Source organism: Cynocephalus volans, chromosome 4 (genome assembly GCF_027409185.1).
Source record: "Cynocephalus volans isolate mCynVol1 chromosome 4, mCynVol1.pri, whole genome shotgun sequence".
In the NCBI taxonomy this organism is placed as follows: Eukaryota; Metazoa; Chordata; class Mammalia; order Dermoptera; family Cynocephalidae; genus Cynocephalus; species Cynocephalus volans.
In genome coordinates, this window is record NC_084463.1 from 44,620,154 (window position 1) to 44,647,600 (window position 27,447).

Sequence of the window (27,447 nt, forward strand, 5' to 3'; positions counted from 1 at the left end):
ACTAGCGGGGCTCGTAACCTAACTGGCATGTGGCTGAGTTACCGCAAACACCTCATTAGGTTTATTACCTACCTAACTGGTAAGCGAACAGAGGGGACAGAACCGGCACCGACCGCCGGAAGAAGCCCCCTGGATGCCCGGAAACCCGCCATGTTACAGCCACTTTCTGTACCAAACGAGTGGCTCTGAAAAGAGCCTTTGGAGTGACAGGACCTCAGGGCGATCGCCCCTGGAGCCTAGACCCACGTCCCGCGGAGACGGAGCGCGAGCTGCATGTCTCTGAGCATGATGGTGACACGCTTGGCGTGGATGGCGCACAGGTTGGTGTCCTCAAACAGCCCCACCAAATAGGACTCGCAGGCCTCCTGGAGCGCCATCATAGCCGACATCTGAAAGCGCAGGTCCGTCTTGAAATCCTGCGCGACCTCTCGCACCAGCCGCTGGAACGGCAGTTTGCGGACCAGCAGGGCGCTGGATTTCTGGTAGCGGCGGATCTCGCGCAGCGCCACCGAGCCGGGCCGAAAGCGGTACGGCTTCATCACGCCGCCGGTGGCCGGGGCGCTCTTGCGGGCTACCTTCGCGGCCAGCTGCTTCCGCGGCGCCTTGCCGCCGGTCGACTTCCGCGCCCTCTGCTTGGTGCGAGCCATGACCACGAAGAGGCTCCCGCTGTCTCTGCTCCCGACTGGCACTGAGGGGCTCAGTGCTCTCGCTTTTATAGACACCGCAGCGCTCCCATTGGTTGGCCGACGGGTGGCGCGATGGCAGGCTATGCTCTGATTGGCTCTTAAGGCGCTCATGCACTGGGTCCCTGGGCAGGCCCCGAGGTGCTGGCATGGTGTGCCTGGTTTAACCAAAAGAACTTCAATAAGCTTTTATGGCACTGCAATTAGAGGAACATTAACCCATAACATGCAACAAAAATGATTTTGCTTTTTGGAACTATTTAACAAATAAATTTGACATTACAATTAACAGCAACATACTGTTGTATTTTTTTTTAAAGATGACTGGTAAGGGGATCTTAACCCTTGACTTGCTGTTTGTCCTCAGCACCACGCTCTCCCAAGTGAGCTAACCGGCCATCCCTATATAGGGATCCGAAGCTGTGGCCTTGGTGTTATCAGCACCACACTCTCCCAAGTGAGCTACGGGCTGGCCCCAAATTTCTTAAATATTTTATAACCAAGTTTATGTCATTTGCAATCAATGACAGTCCTACTTCTTTTTCAATTTTCAGAATTTTGCTTATAATTCTTATGTAAGTTTTGCTGGCAAAATTTTTAATTCAATGTTAAATAGAATGGTAATAGTGGACATTCATCTTTTGTTCTCCAAGTTTGAGATAAATTAGAGCACAAGGGTTTCACCATTAAGTACAGCATTAGCTGTAAATTTTTTCTAGGTCCACTTTAGCAGGTATAGAAAGATCCCTTCTATTCCTAGTTTGCCAGCAGTTTTATAATAAATGGGTGTTGGATTTGGAAAATGTTTTTCTGTGTCTGTTGAGAGAATCTTTGCAATTTTTGTTTAACCTGTTAATATTCTGTATTGAATTAATTGATTTGGATGTTAAGTTGAAATTGCATCTGTAAAATAATCCCATTTGGTAATGGTGTATAATCATTTTTCCATGTTGATGAACTCAGTTTGCTAGTATTGATTGCAGATTTCTATATCTGCATTTATCAGAAATTTCCATTTATAGGGCTGGCCCTGTGGCTGACTTGGGAGAGTGCGGTGCTAGTAGCACGAAGGCCATGGATTCGGATCCTACATAGGGATGTCCAGTGCGCTCACTGGCTGAGCGTGGTGCAGACCACACGGTGCCAAGGGTTGCGATCCCCTTACCGATAAAAAAAATTTTTTTCATTTATATTATATTTTCATGTGATTTTTTGTCTACTTCTGATATCAAGTTAATTCTACTCTCATAAAATGAATCAAGAAATGTTATCTAATCTTTTCGTGTGTGTTTGTGACTAAAAAGGGTTCGTGGACAAAAGGCTTGAGTCAGTACCTCTGTGTTTAGGCATGCTTAGGCAGGTAAAACCCCCAGGTAGCCCTCCAGCCTGCCTTTACAGAAAGCAGGAGCTAACACCACCATGACCCAGGAGGCCCCACAACACTTCTGTGGAAGTCATCAACAACAGCCAGCACCACACTTTCTACCACAGCAAGAATGCTTGCCACCACAGTAACAGCCACTACCTCTGTGCAGGTGGCCTGCAGCATATTCAGCTGCACTGAGACAAGTAGAGTCACTAGAGGAGCCTGGAAAAGGAGAAGGAAGAATTCCTCCTCAAAGTCCACTCCAGAGTGATACAAAAAGAAACTGATCTACCAGATGACCAGAAATCAATGTAAAGATACTAAATATATGGGAAAAAAGTAAATGTGACACTAGCAAAGAAACAAAGTAATTCTCAAGTACTAAACCCTATAGAACAGGAAACCCTTGAAATGACTAAAATGGAATTTGTAGTAACTATCTTAAGGAAACTGAAAGAGATAAGACTCAGTTAGACAACGCAATGAAATGAGAAAAAGTATCCAGAATATGAAGGAGGAAATTTAAAAATAAATTAATACTTTAAAAAACAATGCAGCAGAGCTCCTGCAAGTGAAAGACATATTCAATTAAATAAATAAATAAATAAATAAATAAATAAATAAATAAACAAACCCACAAGCAATAGCTTAAGCAGCAGATTAGAGCAAGCAGAAGAAAGAACTTTTGATCCCCAAAATGATCTTTATTAAATAACCCAGGAAGACAAAAAAAATTGGGACGGAGGGAGAAAGGAATTTTTTAAAAATGAAGGAGGTCTAAGAGAGCTAGCAGACAGCAGTAAGTGCACAAACATCTGAATCATGGGTGCTCCAAAAAGGGAGGAGAAAAGTAAAGACATTGATAATCTATTCAATGAAATAATAGGGGGAACTTTCCAGGTATACCGAGAGACCATTGCCTTCAGATTCAGGAAGCTCAAAGATGCCCAAACAGATTCAGTCCAAAAATATCCTCTACAAGACACATTATAGTCAAACTGGCAAAACTGAAAGACAGAGAGAATCCTAAAAGCAGCAAGAGAAAAATATCAAGTTACTTATAAGGGAAGCCCCATCAGAATAACAGCAGACTTCACAACTGAAACTCTACAGATGAGAAGAAAATGGGATGACACATTCAAAATACAAAAACAAAAAAACCTGCCAGCCAAGAAAACTATAACCAGCAAGGCTATCCTTCAGAAATGACAGATAAATAGTGGTTTTTCCAGACAAAAACAAAACAAAACAAAACAAAAACTGCAAGAGTTTATCACCACATGACTAGCCCTGCAAGAAATTCTCAATGGAGTCCTGCATCTGGAATCTGAAAAATAATGATCCCTATTATGAATACACAAGAATGAACAAAACCCACTGGCAAAACACAAATGCAAATGAGAAAGAAAAAGGAAACTAAGTCTTTCCACCTCAGAAAACCAACAAACATTGATGACTAACAATAAAAGGGGATGAAGGAAACAACATATATTTAAAACATCTAAATGAAATGTGATCAAATGCTGGGAGTAAGACAATACCTCTCAATAATAACCCTAAGTGTAAATGAGTTAGTTAAACTCTCCAGTCAACAGACACAGACTGATGGATTGGATAAAAACTAGATCCAACTATATGCTGTCTTCAAGATACTCACCTCTCCTGTAAAGATGCACACAGACTATTAGTGAAAGGATGAAAAGAGATATAGCATGCAAATGGAAACAAAAAAATGAGCAGGAGTAGCTATTCTCATATCACATGAAATAGGTTTTAAACAAAAACCATAAAAAGAGACAAAGAATGCCACTATATAATGATAAAGGGATCTATTCAGTAAGAAGACATGACAATCACAAATATATATGCACCCAACACTGGAGAACCCAGATATATAAAGCAAACACTATCAGACCTAAAGAAAGAGATAGACCCAAGCATAATAATAGTGGGGCACCAAACAACACTTGCTCAGCATTGGACAGACCATCCAGGCAACAGATCAACAGATAAGAATAGGATTTAAATTATGCTTTAGAACAATTGGACTTGGCAGAGATCTAAAGACCATATCATCCAACAACCACAGAACACACATTCTTATCAGCACATGCAACATTCTCCAGGATACACCATGTATTAGGTCACACATCAAGTCTCAACAACTTTAAAAACTCAAAATCACCTCAACTATCTTTTCAGACCACAATGGATTAAAACTAGAAATTAATAACAAAAGAACCTCATAACACATACAGATACATTGAAATTAAATAACAGGCTTCTGAATGACCTATGAGCCCAAGAAGAAATTAAACAGGAAATCAAAAATTTCTAGAAAATAAGGAAAATAAAGAAAATCATATCAACATCTGTAGGTTTCTGCAAGAACAGTACTAAGAGGCAAGTTCATCACAATAAATATTTACATTGATAAAATAGGAAGATTTCAAATAAACAATTTAATGCTACTCCTCAAAGAACTAGAAAAACAAGAATCATCCAATTCCAAAGTTAACAGATGGGAAGAAATAATTAAGATCAGAGCAGAAGTAAATGATATACAGACCCCCAAAATTATGCAACAGATTAATGAAACAAAATAGAAAAAGTATTAGATAGGTTAATAAGAAAGAAAGAAAGAAAGAAAGAAAGAAAGAAAGAAAGAAAGAAAGAAAGAAAGAAAGAAAGAAAGAAAGAAAGAAAGAAGGAAAGAAGGAAAGAAGGAAAGAAGGAAAGAAAGAAGAGAGAAGACCCAAATAACAAAAACAGAAATTAAAAAGGAGATATTACAACTGGTACCACAGAAATGCAAATAATCATTAGACACTATTACATACAACTATACACCAACAAATATGACAGCCTAAAAGAAATGGATAAATTTCTGGACACAGACAATCTGCCAAGACAGAACCAAGAAGAAATAGAAAACCTGAACAAACTAGTAACAAGCAACAAGATTGAAGCAGTAATCAGCAGTTTCCCAACAAAGAAAAGCCCAGATCTGGATGGCTTTACTGCTGAATTCTTCCAAACATTTAAAGATGAATTAATACCAATTGTCTTTAAACTATTCCAAAAAATTGAAACAGAGGCCACGCAACCAAACACACACTATGAGGCCAGCATCACCTTATACCAAACCAAACAAAGGTACAATAAAAAAAAGAAAACTAAACATCAATATCTCTGATGAACATAGAGGCACAAATCCTAAATAAATTACTAGCCATCAGAATACAGCAACACATCAAATAAATTATACACTGTGATCAAGAGGAATTCATCCCAGGGAGTCAAGGATGGTTCAACATATGCAAGTTAATAAATATGATACACCACATCAACTACTTCAAGGACAAAAAAAAAAAAAAACTGATTATCTCAATACTTAACAGATACAGAAAAAACATTCAACAAAATTCAACATCCCTTAATGACAAAGGCTCTCAGCAAATCAGGCATAAAGGAAAGTACCTCAACACAGTAAAAGCCATAGATGACAAACTCACTGCCATATCATCCTGATAAAAGCTTTCAGCTTTTTTTGAAACAGGAACAAGATAAGGATGCCCACTATCACCACTCCTACTTAAGACAGTATTGGAAGTACTAGTCAGAAAAATCAGGCAAAAGAAAGAAATGAAGGGCATCCAGATTAGAAAGGACAAATTCAAACTGCTCCTGTTTGCAGATGACATGATCCTATATAGAGAAAAGTCTAAAGACCCTAACCAAAAAGTCTTAGAGCAGATTAACAATTTTGGTAATGTTGCAGGATACAAAATCAATGCCCACAAATCAGTAGCATTTGTATTCTCCAATAATGAATTAGCAAAAAATAGATATCTAGAAAGGAATCCCATTTATAATAGTCACCAGAAAAAATAAAATACCTAGGAATCAATTTAAACAAGGAGGTGAAAGATCTCTCCAACAAGAACTACAAATCGAATACCAGGGTTTCTAGTCAAGATGGCAGAATAAACGGTTCCCAGCGTCACTCTCTCCCACAAATCAACCAATTTACAACTGTAAAAATGTAACATCAGCCAAGCTGGGGCTGCTGGAGCACAGGGAAAGAGGAGGAGAGAGACCTATGGAGTTCATGAAGGAGGGAGAAACTACAATGAGAGAAAGAAAAAGCTGCTCTGAGCGTTTCTGGCTGCAGCTGCTTTAAGGCTGGAGCTGCTGAGCACACAGAGCAGAAGCCTGCAGAAGCCACAGCTGTGCCCTTCAGATGGCGTTACTTGGAGGCGGCAGGAGAGAAGAGGGCCTCGGCAACCCCCAGGAAAACAAGACCACTAATAGATTTCCCATGGACCCACGCAGGAGCGAGGAACCAGAACAACCAGAAAAAGGGAGCCCCTCAGAGGCTGGTGAGTCATTGCAAGGGACAGCACCAGGCCGGTCCCGTGGGAAGTGTTTGTAGCACAGTCGTTGGGGGAGACATGCCCACCGGGAGAACACTGAGACACAGCAAGGACAGCCGATCTGCCCCCCAATCAGCACAGGACCACTCAGAGGAGACTGGTCAGGAATGCAGAATTGCATGAGATGCAGTTTGATGAAAAACTCAGGCCCAAATCATAGATTCTACAGAACACAGATCCACTGGGTCTCTGGAGAGCTGGAAGTACCTATAAGGTCAACCATTAAACCCTGAGCTGCACAAAAAGCCTTCCCTAGGGAAACAGCAGCAAAGCAGCAATTTAAACAACCACACACTCAAATACTGGTTCCCACAGGAAGTTCCCCCGTGTTAGAAGCAAAGGACAAAAAATTAGTTCTGGCCTGGGCACACCACCAGCACCTTGGGGCCTGCCTGGGAACCAGAGGCTTGGATCTGCCGACTGGACCCCACTCCCACTTCCAGGCAAACTGTGTCAGTGCCTCGGGGCCAGCATGGGGACCCAAGCCATGGAGAAGGGGACTGGACCCTCCTCCCACAACCAAGCACACCATACCAGCACCTCCGAGCCCACCAGGGGACCCAAGGTATGGAGAAGGGGACTGGACCTCTCTCCCATAACCAGGCACACCTAGCCAGCACCTTGGGTACTTCCCAGTGATGCAAGGTATGGAGCCAGGGACCAGACCCTCCTCCCACAACCAGGCCCAACATGCCAGCACCTTGGGGCCTGCCGAGGGACCCAGTGCTTGGAGAAGGGGACTGGACCTCTGTCCCACAACCATGCACACCAAGCCAGTGTCTCGAGGCCTGCCAGGGGCCTGGGGCATGGAGAAGGGGACCGGAACACCCTCCTACAACCAGGCACACCGTGCCAGCACCTTGGAGCCCACCTAGGGACCCAGGGAATGGAGAAGGGGACCGGACTTCTCTCACACAACCAGGCACACCAAGCCAGTGTCTCGAGGCCTACCCAGGGTTCTGAAGCATGGAGAAGGGGACCGGACCTCTCTCCCACAGCCAGGCACACCATGCCAGTGCCTCAGGGCCCACCCAGAGACCCAAGGCATGGAGAAGGGGACCGGACCTCTTTCCCACAACCAGGCACACTGTGCCAGCACCTTGGGGCCCGCCCAGGGTCCTGAGGCATGGAGAAGGGGACCAGACCACTCTCCCACAACCAGGCACACCAGTATAGTGCCTCAGGGCCTGCCCAGTGACCTGAGGCAAGGAGAAGGGGACTAGACCTCTCCCCCACAACCAGGCACACTGTGCCAGCACCCAGGGGCCCACCCAGAGTCCTGAAGCATGGAGAAGGGGACTGGATCTCTCTCCCACAACCAGGCACACTGTGCCAGCACCTTGGGGCTTTCCCAGGGACCCAAGGCATGGAGAAGGGGACCGGACCTCTCTCCCACAACCGGACACACCATGCCAGCACCTCAGGGCCTGCCCAGGGACCCAAGGCATGGAGAAGGGGACTGGACACACCTCCCACAACCTGGCACAAGGCACCAGTGACTTGGGGCCTGTCCACAGACCAGAGACATGGAGAAGGGAACCAGACACACTCCACAACCAGTCATACCGCCAGTGCCAACAAGCATACCAGAAACGGCATCTCCCTGTAGGTGGCCCACTGCAGCCTCCACAATAACCATGGCTGCTGCAAAAGTGACTAGACATCACAAGCACCACACAAATGGTCCACCAACCACTGGAGTGCATTCGCACAAGGAGATTCACCAGCAGAGTCAAAGAAAAGAAGAGGATGTCTCTCTCCACAAAGCCCATTTCAGAGTGACAGAAGCAGCATCTGCTCTATGATAATATTGGGGGACCCAATCACATCTCTCAGCATTGGACATATCATCTAGGCAACAAATTAACAGAATAACCATGATTCTTTCAGAAGGAGAGAAGAAATCTAGGGTAATTAGAGGGGGGAGGGGGAGGGAATGGGGGATGGGGAGAGATTGGACAAGGGGCATAAAGATTAATTAGGATTTGTAACAATACGTATGCTAGTAATATTGATTTGATCAACATATCTCAATGTTCAACCCCCAAAATATAATCGATTTTGATTCAATAAATAAAATAAATTTTTAAAAAAAGAACTACAAATCACTCCTGAATGAAATTAAAGAAGACACAGAAAGGTGGAAAGACATTCCATGCTCTTGAATTGGAAGAACCAACATTGCGAAAATGTCCATGCTCCCCCAAATAATTTACAGATTGAATATAATCACCATCAGAATACCAAAGGCATTCTTCACAGAAATAGAAGAGGCAATCTTAACACTTATATGGAACAATAAACACTCTGAATAGCCAAAGCAATCCTGAGCAAAACATAAACAAATAAATAAATATAGCTGGAGGCATAACATTACTTGACTTCAAATTATACTACAAAGCTACAGTAACCAAAACAGCATGGTACTGGCACAAAAATAAGAACTCTGACCAATGAAACAGAATAGAGACTCCAGAAATCAACCAACCTACTTACAGCCATGTGATCTCTGGCAGAAGTAACAAGAACATACATTGGGGGAAAAACTGCATCTCCAGTAAATGGTGCTGGAAAAATTGGACATTCATATGCAGAAGAATGAAACTAGACTTTCACCTCTCACCACCTACCAAAATCAACTCAAAATGGATTAAAGACATAAGACCTGAAACTATAAACCTCTTAGAAAAAAACACAGGGGAAACACTTCAGAAAGTAAGACTAAGCAAAGACTTTATGAAGAAGACCTCCAAAGCACAAGCAACAAAAGAAAAAAATAAATAAGTGGGATTATATCAAACTAAAAAGCTTCTGTACAGAAAGGAAACAATCAACAGAGTGAAAAGACAACCTACAGAATGGGAGAAAATATTTTCAAACTATATATCCAAAAAGGGATTAACATCCAGAATATACAAGAAGCTCAAACAACTACATAGTAATATATATATACATTCCAATTAAAAAATGGGCAAAAAAGATGAATACTCATTTTTCAAAGGAAGACATACAAATGGTCAACGGGTACTTGAAAAAATGCACAACATTATTAATCATCGGGGAAATGGAAGTCAAAAGCACTTTGAGGTATCATCTCATGCCAGTTGGAATGACTATAATGAAAAAGACTGAGTGACAAATGCTGGCTAGGATGCAGATAAAGGGGAACTCTTCTACACTGTTGGTGGGATTGTATATTAGTGTAGCCACTATGGAAAACAATATGGAGGTTTCTCAAACAACTGGACATAGATCTACCACACATTCCAGCAATCCCACTTCTGGAAAGTAATGGAAATCATCATGTTGAAGGGATACCCGCACTCACATGTTCATCACAGCTCTATGTACAATAGCCAAGATATGTAATGAACATCCATTGGTGGATGACTGGGTAAGGAAAATATGGTATATGTATACAATGGAATACTACTCAGCCATAAAAAGAATGAAATTCTTCCATTCACAGCAACATGTAGGAGCTTGGAGAAAATTATGTTAATGGAAACAAGCCAAGCACAGAGAGAAAAATACCACGTCTTCACTCATAAGTGGGAGCTAAGATAGAAAGAAGGATGGGAATAAGACCACAGTGGTGTGTCGGACTTGTACAGGTAGACAACAGATCTAGCATTGCTAGGGTTGCGGGGAAGGGAGAAGGTGTTGATCAGAGTTTGGCTGGGTGACACGGGGAATAATTGCAATTGGAAGAGGTGAGCATGCTGATGGCATTAATCTGATCACCACACCTTGCACAGGTGCTGACGGTCAGCTGTGTGCCCCATGATATGTACAATCTATAAACATTCAAAACATAATAATAAAGAAGCCTACGTTGACCTTCCAGGGAATACTCTATGAAACACAGTGTAAAAGAAAATAGTGAAATTCAGTTTATGCCTTTTTTTGTTTCTTGTCAGCTTGACCTCCAAATAAAATGTTCCAAAACTAAGGGGATAAAGTGGTTTGTGAAGAATTGGCATTCCTTACTACATGTGGTACAATCTACCAGTTAAGATATTTAGTTTAACCTTTTCTCTGTGGAAAGATTTAAATTTCTTTATTTTTTACACTTTTTAAAAAACAAATTGCCTCGGTGAGTTGATTTGAGCTTACCGTGTACATCTAAACTTATTGGAATCAGCTACAGATTTATACTAACTTAATTCCAGTAATATATTGCAGCATTATTCCTACGTAGCTCTTCATCTTTCTACAGATAGCTTTATATCCCTACATAGCTCAATACCCTTCTCTATATACCTTTTAGGTATTATTCTTATACATGTTAAGTCCATAAACATACAAATACAACAATAATTATAATAATTATCGAAACCAGGCAGGTACTCTCTCCTCAATAAAGCCTTTCAAAAATTTGTATAAAGTTGTGCTGTGACTTTTGTCCCCCAAATTAAAATGATTAAAATCTTGGAACTGGAGTTTCTGAATAAGGAGTTAAAATTCACAACTAGAATTGAAGAAAGAAGTACAAAGAAGGCAGCTGGGCAGGACGGAATGTTACCTATGATACAGGAAGGACCCTAAAACAGTCAGTAATTTCCTGGGTTAAAACACATCATCTTGACAAATATCATTAAAATGTCTTTAAGGAACAGAACCTAGAATTTTTGCAGCCCTAGGAATGCACTAGTTGGAGATGGACTGTCAAGAACCCAGATTGGTAGGAGCGGGGTGAGTGACAAGCATAGACCAAAGTTTGCTTCTTTATTCTTGGAGATTTTGTTTCATTGCCCTCAAAGACTCAGCAAATCAGAAATGTTCACTGGCTACCTGCACAGCCCCCATCTTAACACCCAATATTTTCCTTTGAAATTCTTTGCTTGCAAGACATTGGGGAGATCAGAATTTTTTTCACCATTAGCTGTCTGACTTTTATTACTTGGCCTTGTAATTAAAGCCTAATTTCTGTCACTGAAACCAAGTGTTGGTGTCTTGATTTAGCTGCACTTGGGTGAGTAATCCCAGGTTTGGTTTGGTAACATTTTTATATTATACAATTTTATTTCTTTTGAAGAAGCTGGGAGAAGAAAAGATAAGTATATATGTCATAATTTTGTTTTATTAACTTTTCAATTTATAATTTATGATTTTTGACTTATAGATTTGAATTATCACCTGGAGTCATTTTGGCAACCCAATACTGCTTTGCTCCCATTGGCCTCCTTTGTACTCTTATTGGCAAATATATTGCATTCCTATATATTGCAGGAAGAACAATACATTGTATTTATACAATTTTATACAATTGACTTCTTAATCAGTTAAGAAAAGAAAGTAGAAAAATGTGCATTTATACTGCTTTTTATATTTTCATATTTACCTTTATTGGTGTCCTGTGCTTTTTGTGTGTGAATTTGAATAGTATCTAGGGTCACTTGCTTCCAAGCTAAAAAACATTTTTTAAAATTAATTTATTTTTTAATTTTGATTTATCATTATACAATGTAGTTGATTTTTGTGTCCCTTTACCAATTCCTCTTTTGCCCCTCCATCTTTCCATTCCCACCCATCAACATCATATCTGTTTACTTGTATAAATTAAAGGAATTTTTGTGATTGTTGTGTCTTCTTCCCTGTCCCCCTGTTCGTTTGTATATTTATTTATTTATTTATTTTTAGCTTCCACAAATAAGTGAGAGCATGTGGTATTTCTCTTCCTGTACCTAACTTATTTCACTTAATATAATTTTTTCTAAGTCCATCCATGTTGCTGTGAATGGTAGTACTTCATTCTTTTTTATAGCAGAATGGTATTCCATTGTGTAGATATACCACAGTTTCCTTATCCACTTATGTGATGATGGATATTTCGGCTGGTTCCAACTCTTGGCTATTGTAAATAGCACTGCAATAAACATGAGAGTACTGGTATACCTTTGACATGATGATTTCCATAACTCTGGGTATATTCCCAGCAGTGGAATAGCTGGGTCATATGGTAGATCTATCTGTAATTGTTTGAGGAACCTCCAAACCACTTTCCATAAAGGCTGCACCATTTTGCAGTCCCATCAACAGTGTATGAGGGTTCCTTTTTCTCTTCCACCTTGACAGCATTTACCATTCTCAGTCTTTTCGGTATTAACCACCGTAAATGGAGAGAGATGGTGTCTCAGTGTGGTTTTGATTTGCATTTCCCAAATGTTGAGTAATATTGAGCATTTTTTCATATGTCTGTTGGCCATTCATATATCTTCCTTTGAGAAATGCCTATTCAGCTCCTTTGCCCATTTTATAATTGGGTTACTTGTTTTTCTGCTATAAAGCTGTTTAACTTCCTTGTATATTCTGGATATTAATCCATTGTCAGATATAACTTTGCAGATATATACTCCACTCTGTTGGTTGTCTTTTCACTCTCTTGTTTCTTTTACTGTGCAGAAGCTTTTTAGCTTGATATAATCCCATTTGTTTATTTTTCCTTTGGTTGCCCATGCTTTGGGGGTCATATTCACAAAGTCTGTACCCAATCCTACTTCCTGAGATGTTTCCCCTATGTTTTCTTAAAGGACTTTTATTGTTTCTGGGTGTATATTTAATTTTTTAATCCATTTTGAGTTGATTTTGGTATATGGTGAGAAGTACAGGTCTAGTTTCATTCTCCTGCATATGGATATCCAGTTATCCCAGCACCGTTTGCTGAAGAGGCAGTCTCTTCGCCAGTGTGTAGAATTGGTGCCTTGTCAAAGATCAGATGGCTGAAGGTGTATGGGTTGATTTCTGGATTATTTATTCTATTCCATTGATACCTGTGTCTGCTTTTGGGCTTTTTTGGTTCTTATAGCTTTTTAGTATAGTTTAAAGTCAGTTAGTGATATGCCTCCAGCTTTAGTTTTTTCACTCAGAATTGCTTAGGCTATTCATGGTCTTTTGTTATTCCATGTAAATTTAGGAGAGTTTTTTTACATTTCAGAGAAAAATATGTCATTGGAATCTTGATGGGTATTGTATTGAATCTGTAGATCACTTTGGGAAGTATGGACATTTTCACAATGTTAATTCTTCCAGTCCAAGTGTATGGGATATCTTTCCATCTTCTTGTGTCCTCTTTAATTTTTCTCACCAATGATTTGTAGTTCTCCTCACAGAGATTTTTCACATCCTTGGTTAACTTAATTCCTAAATATTTTATTTTTTTGGTGGCTATTATAAATGGGCAATCTTTCTCGATTTCTTTTTCTGTATGTTCACTGTTGGAGTATAGAAATGCTACTGATTTTTGTGTGTTGACTTTGTGTGCTGCAACTTTGTTGAAATCATTTATCAATACTAAGAGGATTTTTGTAGAAACTTTATGCTGTTGGACATATAGGATCATATCATCCACAAACAGGGACAGTTTGACTTCATCTTTTTCAATTGGATGCTATTTACTTCCTTTTCTTCTCTGATTGCTCTGGCTAGTACTTCCAACAGTATGTTGAATAGGAGTGGTGAGAGTGAGCATCCTTGTCTAGTTCCTGTTGATCTTGGCAGTGGTCTTATTATACATGGCTTTAATTATGTTGAGATTCTTTCTGTCTATACCTAACTTGTCGAGAGTCTTTATCATGAACAAATGTTGAATTTTCTCAAATGCTTTTTCAGCATCTATAGAGATGATCATATGGTCTTTGTCTTTGATTTTATTGATGTGGTGTATCACATTTATTGAATTACGTATGTTAAACCAACCTTGCAACCCTGGGATGAATCCCACTTGAACATGGTGTATAATTTTGTGTATGTGTTGCTGTTTTCTGTTAGCTAATACTTTATGGGGGATTTTTGCATCTATATTCTTCAAAAATATGGGCCTGTAGTTTTCTTTTTTTGTTGTATCTTTGTATATGTTGCAGCCTCTATGGATAATGGTATGGAGGTTCCTCAAACAATTACAGGTAGAGCTACCATACAACCTAATGTTGAAGGGATACCTGTACTTACATGTTTATTGCAGCAGTATTTACAATAGTCAAGAGTTGGAACCACCACCCAACAACCTCAGAATATTCATTCTTCTCATCAGCACATGGATCATTCTCCAGGATAGATCACATATTAGGTCACAAATCAAGTCTCAATAAATTCAAAAAAATTGGAATTATCCCATGTATCTTCTCAGACCACAATGGATTAAAACTAGAAATTAATAACAAACAAAACTCTGGAAACTATACGAACACATGGAAATTAAACAGCATTCTACTTAATGACATATGGGTCCAAGAAGAAATCAAGCAGGAAATCAAAAAGTTTATGGAAACTAATGAAAACAATGATACATCATACCAAAACCTATGGGATACTGCAAAAGCAGTATTGAGGGGAAAATTTATTGCATTAAATGCTCACTTCAGAAGAATAGAAAGATGGCAAGTGAACAACCTAACACTTCACCTTAAAGAACTAGAAAAACAAGAACAATCCAAACCTAAAGTTAGCAGATGGAAAGAAATCATTAAGATCAGAGCAGAACTGAATGAAATTGAAAACCAAAAAACAATTCAAAAGATCAACGAATCAAAAAGTTGGTTTTTTGAAAAGATAAATAAAATTGACAAACCATTAGCATGGCTAACAAAAAAAAGAAGAGAGAAGACTCAAATAACCAAAATTAGAAATGAAAAAGGCGATATTACAACTGATTCATCTGAAATACAAGGAATCATTCGAGACTACTATAAACAACTATACGCCAACAAATTTGAAAATCTGGAGGAAATGGATAAATTTCTGGACACACACAAGCTCCCAAACCTGAACCGTGAAGACGTAGAAAATTTGAACAGACCAATAACAATAAAGGAGATTGAAGCTGTTATCAGAAGGCTCCCAACAAAGAAAAGCCCAGGTCCAGATGGATTCACAGCAGAATTTTACCAAACATTCAAAGAGGAATTGACACTGATTCTTTACAAACTATTCCAAAAGATTGAAACGGACGCAAATCTCCCAAACTCATTCTATGAAGCAAACATCATCCTGATACCAAAACCAGGTAAAGATATAACCAAAAAAGAAAACTACAGGCCAATATCCTTGATGAATATAGATGCAAAAATCCTCACTAAAATACTAGCAAACAGAATACAGCAACACATACGAAAAATTATTCATCACGATCAAGTGGGATTCATCCCAGGGATGCAAGGTTGGTTCAACATATGCAAATCGATAAATGTGATACACCATATTAATAAACTCAAACACAAGGACCATATGATCATCTCTATAGATGCTGAAAGAGCATTTAATAAAGTTCAGCACTCATTCATGACAAAGACCCTCTATAAGTTAGGTATAGAGGGAAAGTATCTCAACATAATTAAAGCCATATATGCCAAACCCACTGCCAATATCATCCTGAATGGGGAAAAGCTGAAAGCTTTTCCTTTAAGAACAGGAACTAGACAAGGATGCCCACTCTCACCACTTCTATTCAACATAGTGTTGGAAGTACTAGCCAGAGCAATCAGAGAAGAGAAGGAAATAAAGGGCATCCAGATTGGAAAAGATGAAGTCAAACTGTCCCTGTTTGCAGATGACATGATCCTATATATCAAACAGCCTAAAACCTCTACAAAAAAACTGTTGGAATTGATAAATGATTTCAGCACAGTAGCAGGATACAAAATCAACACACAAAAATCAGTAGCATTTCTTTTCTCCAATAGTGAACATGCAGAAGGAGAAATCAAGAAAGCCTGCCCATTTACAATAGCCACCAAAAAAATAAAATACTTAGGAATTGAGTTAACCAAGGAGGTGAAAAATCTCTATAATGAGAACTACAAACCACTGCTGAGAGAAATTAGAGAGGATACAAGAAGATGGAAAGATATTCCATGCTCTTGGATTGGAAGAATCAACATAGTGAAAATGTCCATACTACCCAAAGTGATATACAAATTCAACGCAATCCCCATCAAAATTCCAAAGACATTTTTCTCAGAAATGGAAAAAACTATTCAGACATTTATATGGAACAATAAAAGACCACGAATAGCCAAAGCAATGCTCAGCAAAAAAAATAAAGCTGGAGGCATAACACTACCTGACTTTAAGCTATACTACAAAGCTATAATAACCAAAACAGTATGGTACTGGCATAAAAACAGACACACTGACCAATGGAATAGAATAGAGAATCCAGAAATCAACCCACACACTTACTGCCATCTGATCTTTGACAAAGGCACCAAGCCTATTCACTGGGGAAGGGACTGCCTCTTCAGCAAGTGGTGCTGGGATAACTGGATATCGATATGCAGGAGAATGAAACTAGATCCATACCTCTCACCGTATACTAAAATCAACTCAAAATGGATTGAGGATTTAAATATACACCCTGAGACAATAAAACTTCTTAAAGAAAACATAGGAGAAACACTTCAGGAAATAGGACTGGGCACAGACTTCATGAATACGACCCCAAAAGCACGGACAACCAAAGGAAAAATAAACAAATGGGATTATATCAAACTAAAAAGCTTCTGCACAGCAAAAGAAACAATTAAAAGAGTTAAAAGACAACCAACAGAGTGGGAGAAAATATTTGCAAAATATACATCTGACAAAGGATTAATATCCAGAATACATAAGGAACTCAAACAACTTTACAAGAAGAAAACAAGCAACCTAATTAAAAAATGGGCAAAAGAGCTAAGTAGGCATTTCTCTAAGGAAGATATACAAATGGACAACAGACATATGAAAAAATGCTCAACATCACTCAGCATCCGGGAAATGCAAATCAAAACCACATTGAGATACCATCTAACCCCAGTTAGGATGGCTAAAATCCAAAAGACTATGAACGATAAATGCTGGCGAGGCTGCGGAAAAAAAGGAACTCTCATACATTGTTGGTGGGACTGCAAAATGGTGCAGCCTCTATGGAAAATGGTATGGAGGTTCCTTAAACAATTGCAAATAGATCTACCATACGACCCAGGCATCCCACTGTTGGGAATATACCCAGAGGAATGGAAATCATCAAGTCGAAGGTATACCTGTTCCCCAATGTTCATCGCAGCACTCTTTACAATAGCCAAGAGTTGGAACCAGCCCAAATGCCCATCATCAGATGAGTGGATACGGAAAATGTGGTACATCTACACAATGGAATACTACTCAGCTATAAAAACGAATGAAATACTGCCATTTGCAACAACATGGATGGACCTTGAGAGAATTATATTAAGTGAAACAAGTCAGGCAGAGAAAGAGAAATACCACATGTTCTCACTTATTGGAGGGAGCTAAAAATTAATATATAAATTCACACACACACACACACACACACACACACACACACACACAAACCGGGGGGGGGGGGAAGAAGATATAACAACCACAATTATTTGAAGTTGATACAACAAGCAAACAGAAAGGACATTGTTGGGGGGAGGGGGGGAGGGAGAAGGGAGGGAGGTTTTGGTGATGGGGAGCAATAATCAGCTACAATGTATATCGACAAAATAAAATTAAAAAAAAAAAAGAGTTGGAAGCAGCCTAAATGCCCATCTTCAGATGAGTGGATAAGGAAACTGTGGTATATCTATGCAATGGAATACTGCTCTGCTGTAAAATAAATGAATAACTACCATTCACAGTAACATGGATGGACTTAGAGAAAGTTATATTGAGTGAAATAAACCATGCACAGAAAGATAAATACTGCACATTCTCACTTATTTGTGGGAGCTAAAAATAAAATGATTAATAAATACACAAACAAATAAACGAGGGGGAATAAGACACAACAATCACAACAATTCTTTGAACTTGTTAAGACAAGTGAACAGATATGTTGATGGGGAGGGGAGAGAAGGAGGGGAGAAAGTAGGAATTGGTAAAGGGACAAAAAAATCACCTACATTTTCTACTGATAAATTAAAATAAAAGAAAAAATTTGAAACCTGAACACATGTCTGTATGCAGCTCCTAAATTAAAAACCAAAATATCGTCATCCACCTGGATGTGCACTTGTGCGCCTTCACAGTCACTACTCTTAAGAGTAACAAATATTTTGAAATCTAACCATATAGTTTAATTTTACCTCTTTTATACTTAATATAAATAAAATCACATAGTACTAGGTCTTCAGTATTTAGGCTTTTGTATTTCATATAGTGTTTTAAATTCACTGTATTTTTGCTTGTAGTTGAGAATCACTCATTAGCACTGAATTCTATCATGTGTATATCAGACAATTACCTTAATATTTCCACTGTTGATGCATATGTGGGTGTTTTTCAGTTGAGGCTATTAGGAATGTTGCTGGTTTGCAAATTTTGGAAAGTGTTTTGCTGACATAGAAACAAATTTCTGTCAGTATATTTGTAGTAGTGAAATTTTGTGCAGTATCCTTATATGTCTTCAACTTTAGGAGATATTTCCATAGAGTTTGGAATTCCACACTGACCACTTCTGAGCGGAATGTGCCTTTGTTTCTCCTAAGAGTAGCCCCAGGCCAGCCTGCTTCATATGCCTTTTGAGAGATCACCCAGCCATCTCTATGGAATCAGGCTTAATCTGGGTACTTTGTTTCTATTTTTCCTGAATCTTTTGGATGAAATGTCTAAGAGAAAGTAGAGAAAGACAAGAATAAAGGTTAAGTTACAGGTATGTGAATGGGAGACACTGATTTTGTAGATGCATAGGAAGTATAACAACCCCAAACCGGAGGAGGAAACAACATAGACCCCAGGAGCAGTGGGGAATGCAGGGCCATTATTAACCTTTTGTGTCTATGGTTAACTGTGGGGCCTTCTTTCGGGGGGAAAAAAAACAAGCAAAAAGCCTTGGCACAAGAAGTGTGAACTGTTAAAACTGTCTTCAATTTAACTGACCGCTTGATCTGCTATCCATTGCTACACAGCCATGACCACGATTTGATTGCCATTCCTATTAACCTTAGAGAGAAGTTTCTATGATCTGAATATTTGTGTCCACCCCAAATTTATACGTTGGAACCAAACCCCTACAGTGATGGTATAAAAAGGTGGGTCCTTTGGGAAGTGCTTATGATATGAGGGCTCAGCCCTTCTGAACGAGATTAATGCCCTTATAAAAGAAACCCAGGACATCTCCTTCCCCCCTTCTGCCTTGTGAGTACACAGCTGTAAGGTTCCATTTATGAGGAACGAGCCCTCACCAAACACCTAATCTGCTGGCACCTTGAATGTAGGCTTTTCAGCCTCCAGAACTGTGAGTGATAAATTTCAGTTGTTTATAAATTACCCACTTATGATACTTTGTTGTAGCAGCAAGAATAAGAAAAAGATGAAAGTCTCAAAACAGCAGAGAATGGCTCCAGTTCTTGCACCTCACATGTGAGTCACCACCAGAAGTTCTTTTCTTCGCCATCTCAGTCATTCCTTTGTGGTGGGTAAATGCCACCTGACCCTTTGCATGGACAGTCAGCACAGACTGGGCTAGGTATCCTCATAGATTTCCTCCAAAAACAAGGACTACACTCAATTATTGGAGCAGGATAAATGACTGTCAGGCTTTGTAACCCACCAAGGCAGCACATTTGAGTCACTGTCAGCCTGTACACTATGATTCATGTAAGAGGATTGTTCAAAAGTGGTATAAAAATAGAATGAAAAGATAATGTGAATCTTTTCATGAAATTTTTGAAGACCCCTTGTACATCCTTCTTGGGAGCCCCAACAATTGTAAAGAACACTTTTTTCTTCATGCACCATATACTCCATTGAGATTGTGGAAAACATTCATTGACATCCCTTCCTCCTGAAAATAAGGTCACTTGCACCTCATAGGACTGGTCATTAAACATTTGCCAGTTGAAAAGGAAAAACTCAACCCTGTAAGGTATTTATTCAGGTTAGCCTCAAGTCACTAGTCATGGCTGTTGTGCCTGAAAGAATAGTCCTAGACTTCCTCCTCCCAGCCAAGGTAATATGCACAATCACTAACACACCCCACCTTGTGTGTTGATGACACAGACTACGTGAAAGCTTGTATTCATCATGCTTTATTTTCTGCATTTTATGATGCTTTGACATCTTGGGGGCTTTATTAATCCCCAGGAGACTTACCCTTTCAGGGCTAGTTAATTTGCAGAGATAGAAAATGACTACCCATACACGTGCCTTTTATACGCAAACCAACCAATTCAGAGCCCATTCCTCTAAGCACTTCCTTTATCTAACTCTCACACACCAAGCAAATAGTTCCTCTGCCTTAAATCACCCTCAGGACTGGGTGCTGAACAACTAGAGAGCACTCCTATAGACCAGAGGGTGAAATTATTCAAAATAAGTGGCCCTAATTGTTAAACTGCCCCCACTCCTTCTAGGGAAGTACACGAAACAGGCTCTCAACCATTGTGCTTTCTCCTTGCTTTTTCTGCCTCCTTCCCGACCTTGGAGCTTTCCCATATGGTTCCACATGGTATGGCTAGACCCTTAGTTTAGGAACTGTAAATAATAAACACTTGTTTAAAGGCATTTCTCGCAGTGCCTGTTACTTTACCATACAAGATTAAAACAAATCCATATACAAATTTAATACGAATCTCAATACAAAAACCTAAGTTAAAAACTACCTGACTTTGTACCCACATCCTGACGCCTTATGAGATTTGTTCAGTCGGTTGGATCTGGGAGCCTTAGGTGCATTACTGAGCTCAGGACTGCAGATGGCCTGATTCTGATTCACGGAGTCCTGTTTGTAAAAATCTTAACCACATGATGAATGAAACATACCAAATGAATTTGGTCTCAGCCTCTGTTTTCTGTGATTAGTCAGTTTTTAACGGAGATGAATACTCATAATATTTTGCCAAATTCACAACACTATAATTATGAGGAATTTATATCCATGGGGTATTTAATTTTAGTCAAGTTATGTGGGCAAGGTCAGTGACAGATTTTGTAACTGTCTTCCAACAGATGTCAGTACAGAAAGAAAAAAATAAGCCCTAAAAATAGGGATAGTGTTTTCTTTTTGGGCAGAGAACAGATTTGTTGGCTGTCCAGGAATGTGGAGATAATGTCTTCAGGCAAAAGGTGCAAATGTTTGAGGCTTGGAGTTTAATTGAAAAGTGGGGAAAGGCTTATCATTATTTAATTTTCATTCACTTCAGTACATTTAAATATACTTTCTCGCTCTTCAAGTTGTCAACAGAAAATAATGTACATGTCATGCTCATGCTACCTGCTGTGCCTTGAATTATTTAGTGCTTTTTCCCCCACCATTTTCTTCTATCTTTATCGTATAAATTTACCTAACTGATTAGTTTGTATCCAGGATATCTGATTAGCTTGCAATTCATGTACAATCTCAGACTGTTCACTGTTTCTGAAAAGTAACCATATCTGTCAACACACACACACACACACACACAAACATATACACTTTTCTTTGTTAAGGTATTAAATTATGCTATGAGGAGGAGAATCCACTCTCTAAATCGGGATGGGTTTAGGTGTGCAGGTGGAGCATAGGTGTGGGAGAGGCAAACTGATCTGTATAAAATGGGAACGAATGGCAGAGCGTGATCAGCAGGTGGGACACTGCACGGGTTTAAGGGGAAGAACTGAGCGTCCTCATCAGCAGAGAAGCCCAGAAATGACTTTAGAAGGAAAACAGTTACTATGAGAGTTTTAAAAATGGTTTGCTGTGAAATGTGCTGCATCTTTTTTCTATATCCCCCCTTATACTGTCTTTGATAAAGGTCATATGACTTACTGAGGGTTTTGTATAACTAGATTATTCATCATATAATTAAACAGAAAAGTGAATTCTGCATCTGGGTTAACATATTTTGCAACAAAGGCTAAACTGAGAACAATAAAGTTCCTGAGTTTAGACTGATGGCAGCTAACAAAAATTCCTGGGAAAATTTCAGACTATTACGGCCATGGATTGAGAGGGGTCAGACCTGAGATTCTAATGTGTGAAGTTATACACAGGTGATGTTTGGGTTACATGTGGAATGACATATGTGGAAGAGCTAGAGAGTTAGTCCCAAGTGCAGTTATGATTAGAGGATGGGGATGGAAAGCAGAGAGGCCCAGAGAAGAGCTGGGATCATGCTGAGCCAGGACACCGAGTCAGATGGTAGGGCAGGGGCTGTGGGCTCACGTTCTCCTTTTGGTGCCCCACCTCACACTGAACGACCTTTTGTGATAGTTTCATTGCTCTGTGATTAGGCTTGGAATTCTGGTGGGGAGGTGCCCTCTCAGAGCCCCGCTGTCTGAGGCCACAGTTGCTTCCAGATGATGGAGAACTATTGCTGTGTTCTGAGCAGACTTAGTACCATGGCTGAGCTTAAGCTAGACTGTAAAAGGCATCTGTTCCATTTTCTTCTTCTTTGTGCTGGGGCTTATTCTTCTGTTTTTCTACCCTCTAGTGATGAATCTATATTTGTCAATGTTTATGTAAATCAGAGTCATGAATCAGGTAAGCGAACCCTAGAGCCAGTGCCCAGCAGAGCCTGATTTTTCCCTATTCTTCTTCCCACTTTCCTTTTCACACATAGAGATACTCTGGGATGGGGCCTCTCAGGACAGATTAGAACATCATACTTCTGGAGAAGCTTGTTAGACAGTGCAGGGGTCCCAGTGAGGAACAAAGTTTTTGTTTAAACCTCCAGTCTAACTGTGAGATGGGCAAATTCAGGAAAGAACCTAAATCCCTGAAAGGGATTATGAAGAGAGATCAGGATCCCTGCAGGAGTGCCACAACACAGGTTCTTCAGTCACCTTCTTGAAAGAAAGTGAGTCGGGATGCTGGGTACTGTTCAAGCTTTATTAAAGAAAGAAATCTGCCGGGCTGTATTCAAAATGGAGGACTGCCCAGGGCTGCCCTGAAAATGGGGACAGCACCAGGTGTGGGGGTGGTAGAGCTTATACAGTGCACCAAGAGCTGGGTGATGTAATTCCGGGGTGGGGATTGAGTTAGGTCATGGGGATGGAGAGTTCTGCACGTGTGGAAATGCCAAACGTTTCATTTTCTCTGAAACCAAGAGGCTTCTTGTAAAAGAGAATGGCAGAGCGGAGGGGAGGAGGTGGACGGTGCCATTTTGTACTTGAGCTTGTCTAAAATGGTGCTGGTTATGTTGCAGATCTATTACTTCTGAGGTCGGATTATCAGGGCTAAGCCTCTGTGGCAGGGCTGTTCTGCAGCACAGTGCAGACCTGGGAAAGCCTCTGATGACCTGTAAAGGACAAAGCTCTGGCCTCAGGGGGAAGTCTCCTATCTGATGGAACCTCATGCCTCTGTGGGTGTGAGAATCTACGCCCTTCCTCAGCAGAGCACCACCGACAAAATAATTATTTGAGGATCATGTGTAGCTAAGCCTTAGTAATTTTTAATTTCTCAAAGAAAGAAACATAGAAAATATTTTATCCACTTTAAAATTGAGTAATGGGGAGCAACACCAACTCTTGAGCGTTGTCTCTCCATCCCCATAAATTTCAAAAAACCCAGTATATCCTGTTAGAATTAACCTTATCAAAATTTGCATATTTAGTATTTCCTTCTTAGCCATGCAAATTTATCTTTGATTGCACCTTCGTCTTCCTATAGGTTGTAAAGAATAGATCAATTTTTCTACCTTTCTGATAGGAACATCAAATTCCCAAACACCCGGTGCTAATGATGCCATCCCCACTGTAGCTTTTATTGTTTATATAAAATTTCCACACACTTGGGTCTATTTCTGAATTTTTAGCTCCAATGATCTACCAGTCTATTCACCAGTCACCATAGCTCATAAGGGAAACCACCTTTACTTTTTTCTTTTTCAGAATTTCTTTGGCTATTTTTATTTGTTTTTATCTTTAAGATTTTTACAATAACATGCCTAGTTTCAATACCTAACTGATGACAGCTCTATTGAGATCAAATTAAATTCATAAAATAGCTTAATGAAAAGTGATGTGTTTATAATATTGAGTTTTTCTACCCAAGAACACAATATGATCTTTTGTTTATGTCTACTTTCATACTGTCAGGAGTTTTCTATGCTTTTTCTCAAACACACTTCACAGTTCTGTTACATTTATTCCTAGGTACTTTTTTACTTTATTTATATTATTTATTTTGTATTTTTGTAATTATATCCCACACACAACTGTAACTTGTAAAATATTATTTTGTACATATGTACGTGTATGTTGTGTATAATTTGAAGGTATGTGTTGGGTTCAAATTGATTTGTAATATTTTATTATTCAGTTGACCCATGTACTTCAATGACAAACTGCTGTCCCCCAACTACAGCAATAGCTGTTGGGTCTAGAGTAATCAGGGTGAATATAACTCAGAAGTAAATAGAAAATGGTGCTCTAACCCACACAGTCAGTAACAACAACCTCCACATGAATGAACTAGGTAATTATCTAAAATATTAAATACTCAAAAAACATTGATATTATTCTCATCTCTAAGTTAAATGGAAATTATAAGGCAAATGACAAAACAATACTCAACTGATTTTATTTTTCTGTTAAAAATGTATATACATTTATGATGAAAGGGTGCATAAACTCAGTGTAAAATGTAAATAGAACAATATATAAAATAAAACATAAAAATATGTGTATGTAAGTCAAATGACCATATCTATATTAGATTTCATATTCTACAGTAAAATATGCCAAACTGAAACCTATAAAATGGGGTAATGTTTAAAGTTAGTCATATAATATAAGCCAGCTGAATAATACACATCAATTAGCATTTACCTACTTTAGCTTAGATGGGACATAAAGGAAACAGAAAGTAAACGATCATGGTGTGGTGACTGCACCACGAGTTCCTCACACTGAGAACTGTGCACAGTACACTGGAGGACGCTGTCAGTGGTGGGGACGTCAATCCGTCACGGACTGAGGCGGGACAGTGAAGAGCTACAGCCTTTTCTCAATTCACAGAGGATATAGATATATACTCATTTTGCTACACTTTAAAATATTCAAACACACGAATTATTATGCTAATATTTGTTCTGATTATTAAAAAATGATGATTGTTATAAGATATTTTAAAGATGTCAATGTTTAACATAAAATTTGACATTCGTCTGTAATCTTTGTCCTCGATGAAACCCTGAGTGCAGCATTCTGAGTGTATTGTGCAACTTCCTTTCCTACGACCGCCCAGGTTCTGTCAATTATTAACACACTGGGTCTAACATCTTCACTGCTCATCACCTGGAGGAAGCCGACGAGGTCTTCATTAGCAGGTCTTTGTTCTCACTCCCAGAGCTGAGTCCTCTGCTGATCAGGGTCAGGGTGCTCAGCTCAAGCCTAATCGGATAAACTGACAGACTCCACTATCTCCTGTGCAGAGAAGGGGTGGGATCTTCTCCTTCCTAGGAGAAACTCTGAGCTTTTCCATCCGGGGATGGATCTCCAGGACCATGCTCTGGGGCTGGGATGAGCCAGCCCTCAGCAGGGAAGACATAGGCCGCCTGGGTGGCCATGGCATATAAGGTCTGCACTGCAGTGCACAGAGACCCCCAGAGCTGGGCAAGATCAGAGAACTGCTCCCTGGTCAACGGAGAATGGATTTGCTGGGCCTGTACCTGAGCTATGTCTTGATAAATGACCTCACACATAGCACGCAGGAAGGTCACCAGGCTTTTCCGAAGTGGTGGTGGGTGGTGTCTTAGGGACCCAAATCTTGGCTTCTTGCTGTGCCCAGTGTGGGCCCCCTGCAATTCCCAACCGTGGACGTCATAGGTCTCCTCAATTTTCCTGAAGTTCACGGGGTCAGAGGCCTTTGGTTTCTTTTCTGAAGTCAAGCTGTGCTCATCTCCTAGACAGTTCCCTGGGGAGGAAGCAAGAGAGTGAGAGACTTGCCAGAAAAGTCTCCACAGACCTCATTCCCAGGATCTCACCGTGCACCCTCAGGTGAACTCCACTTGTCTCTCCTCCTCCTTCCTGACCCCCTGAGTCTCCATAATGAAATAAGGCTGAGCTCCTCATAGGTACCAAAACACTCTCTGAGTCCCAGGATCTCTAAGACCCTCTCCGACACTGAGAAACATCCTTTCTGCCCAAGCCCTGTATAAGTTTCCTGCTGGTCTGCTCTCAGGACAAAAAAGGACCTACCTGTTCCATCTTGGCAACTGTCCTTGGAACTGATTTTCCTCTTCCTGGACTTCCTCCCATCTGAGCTGGACTCGGATTCTGTGGATAATTGAGAGTTTGAGGGAGTGCCTACAGCTGAACACCTTAGCAACCCTGGTCCATCCTGGACACACAAGCAGCTGAGGCTGCACCCAAAACTCAGTGCTCTTTCATTCTCGAGTCCAGGATCTGTAAGGCCCGGCCTGCCAAGAGCTCCCAATTCCATGCCCAGGGGAAACTGTGTTAACCCATCCCCATCCCTTTCCCTCCCTGAGAGAATCAATCTTACCTGATCTGTCAATGCTGTTTCCAGCGTTAAGCTCAGTTTCCTTGGAATTCTCCTCCTCATTCAGATTAAGTTCTGGTCCTAGAGGAAAAGGGAGCTTAGGTGACTGGCCTCCTCTTAGGTCCTCAGAGCCCCCTAGTCTGTTCCCGATCTGTATTTGTGGGTCATTCTCTCAACCAAGGCTGTTCAGTCAGTGTCAAGTGTAAATGGGAAGAATACGCTTCCAAGGGATAATTGCCACATTTCTCAAGGCCCCTGGAGAGTGATGACTCCTTTCCCAAGCCCGGTCTCAAAGTTAAACTCTACCAAAGAAACATCCTCACTGTCCCTGAGTCTACCTTCCTTCCAGCCTCCACATGAACAGCTCGAGTCCGTACCTCGCCTCTGAGTGCAGTTCTCACTGGAATGTAAAGACAGAGTCTTGTGTTTCTCTTCAGATGGTTTCTCCTCCTCCTCTGAGCCACTTTCTTTAAAGGAGAGTTGTTGGAAAGAAGGCTGGTCAGTGCAGTGCTGGAGGGAGCAGTGAGGTTCTGCTTCTTCCGTTCCCAACTCCAT

At 40.2% G+C, this 27,447-nt stretch overlaps 2 protein-coding genes across 2 annotated transcripts; both read right to left on the minus strand.

The window, feature by feature from the left end:
* Nucleotides 1–236: 236 nt before the first annotated feature.
* On the minus strand, nucleotides 237–647 carry LOC134376078 (histone H3.1-like). Its single transcript, XM_063094756.1, has one exon. It carries the CDS (start codon nucleotides 645–647, stop codon nucleotides 237–239), a length of 411 nt encoding a protein of 136 aa, XP_062950826.1.
* Nucleotides 648–25,846: 25,199 nt separating this feature from the next.
* Nucleotides 25,847–27,447, minus strand: LOC134376079 (protein FRG2-like). The gene is made up of 4 exons (XM_063094757.1): nucleotides 27,270–27,447; nucleotides 26,896–26,973; nucleotides 26,589–26,666; nucleotides 25,847–26,304 (listed from the first exon to the last, which is right to left on the minus strand). Exons 1-4 carry the CDS (start codon nucleotides 27,445–27,447, stop codon nucleotides 25,847–25,849), a joined length of 792 nt encoding a protein of 263 aa, XP_062950827.1.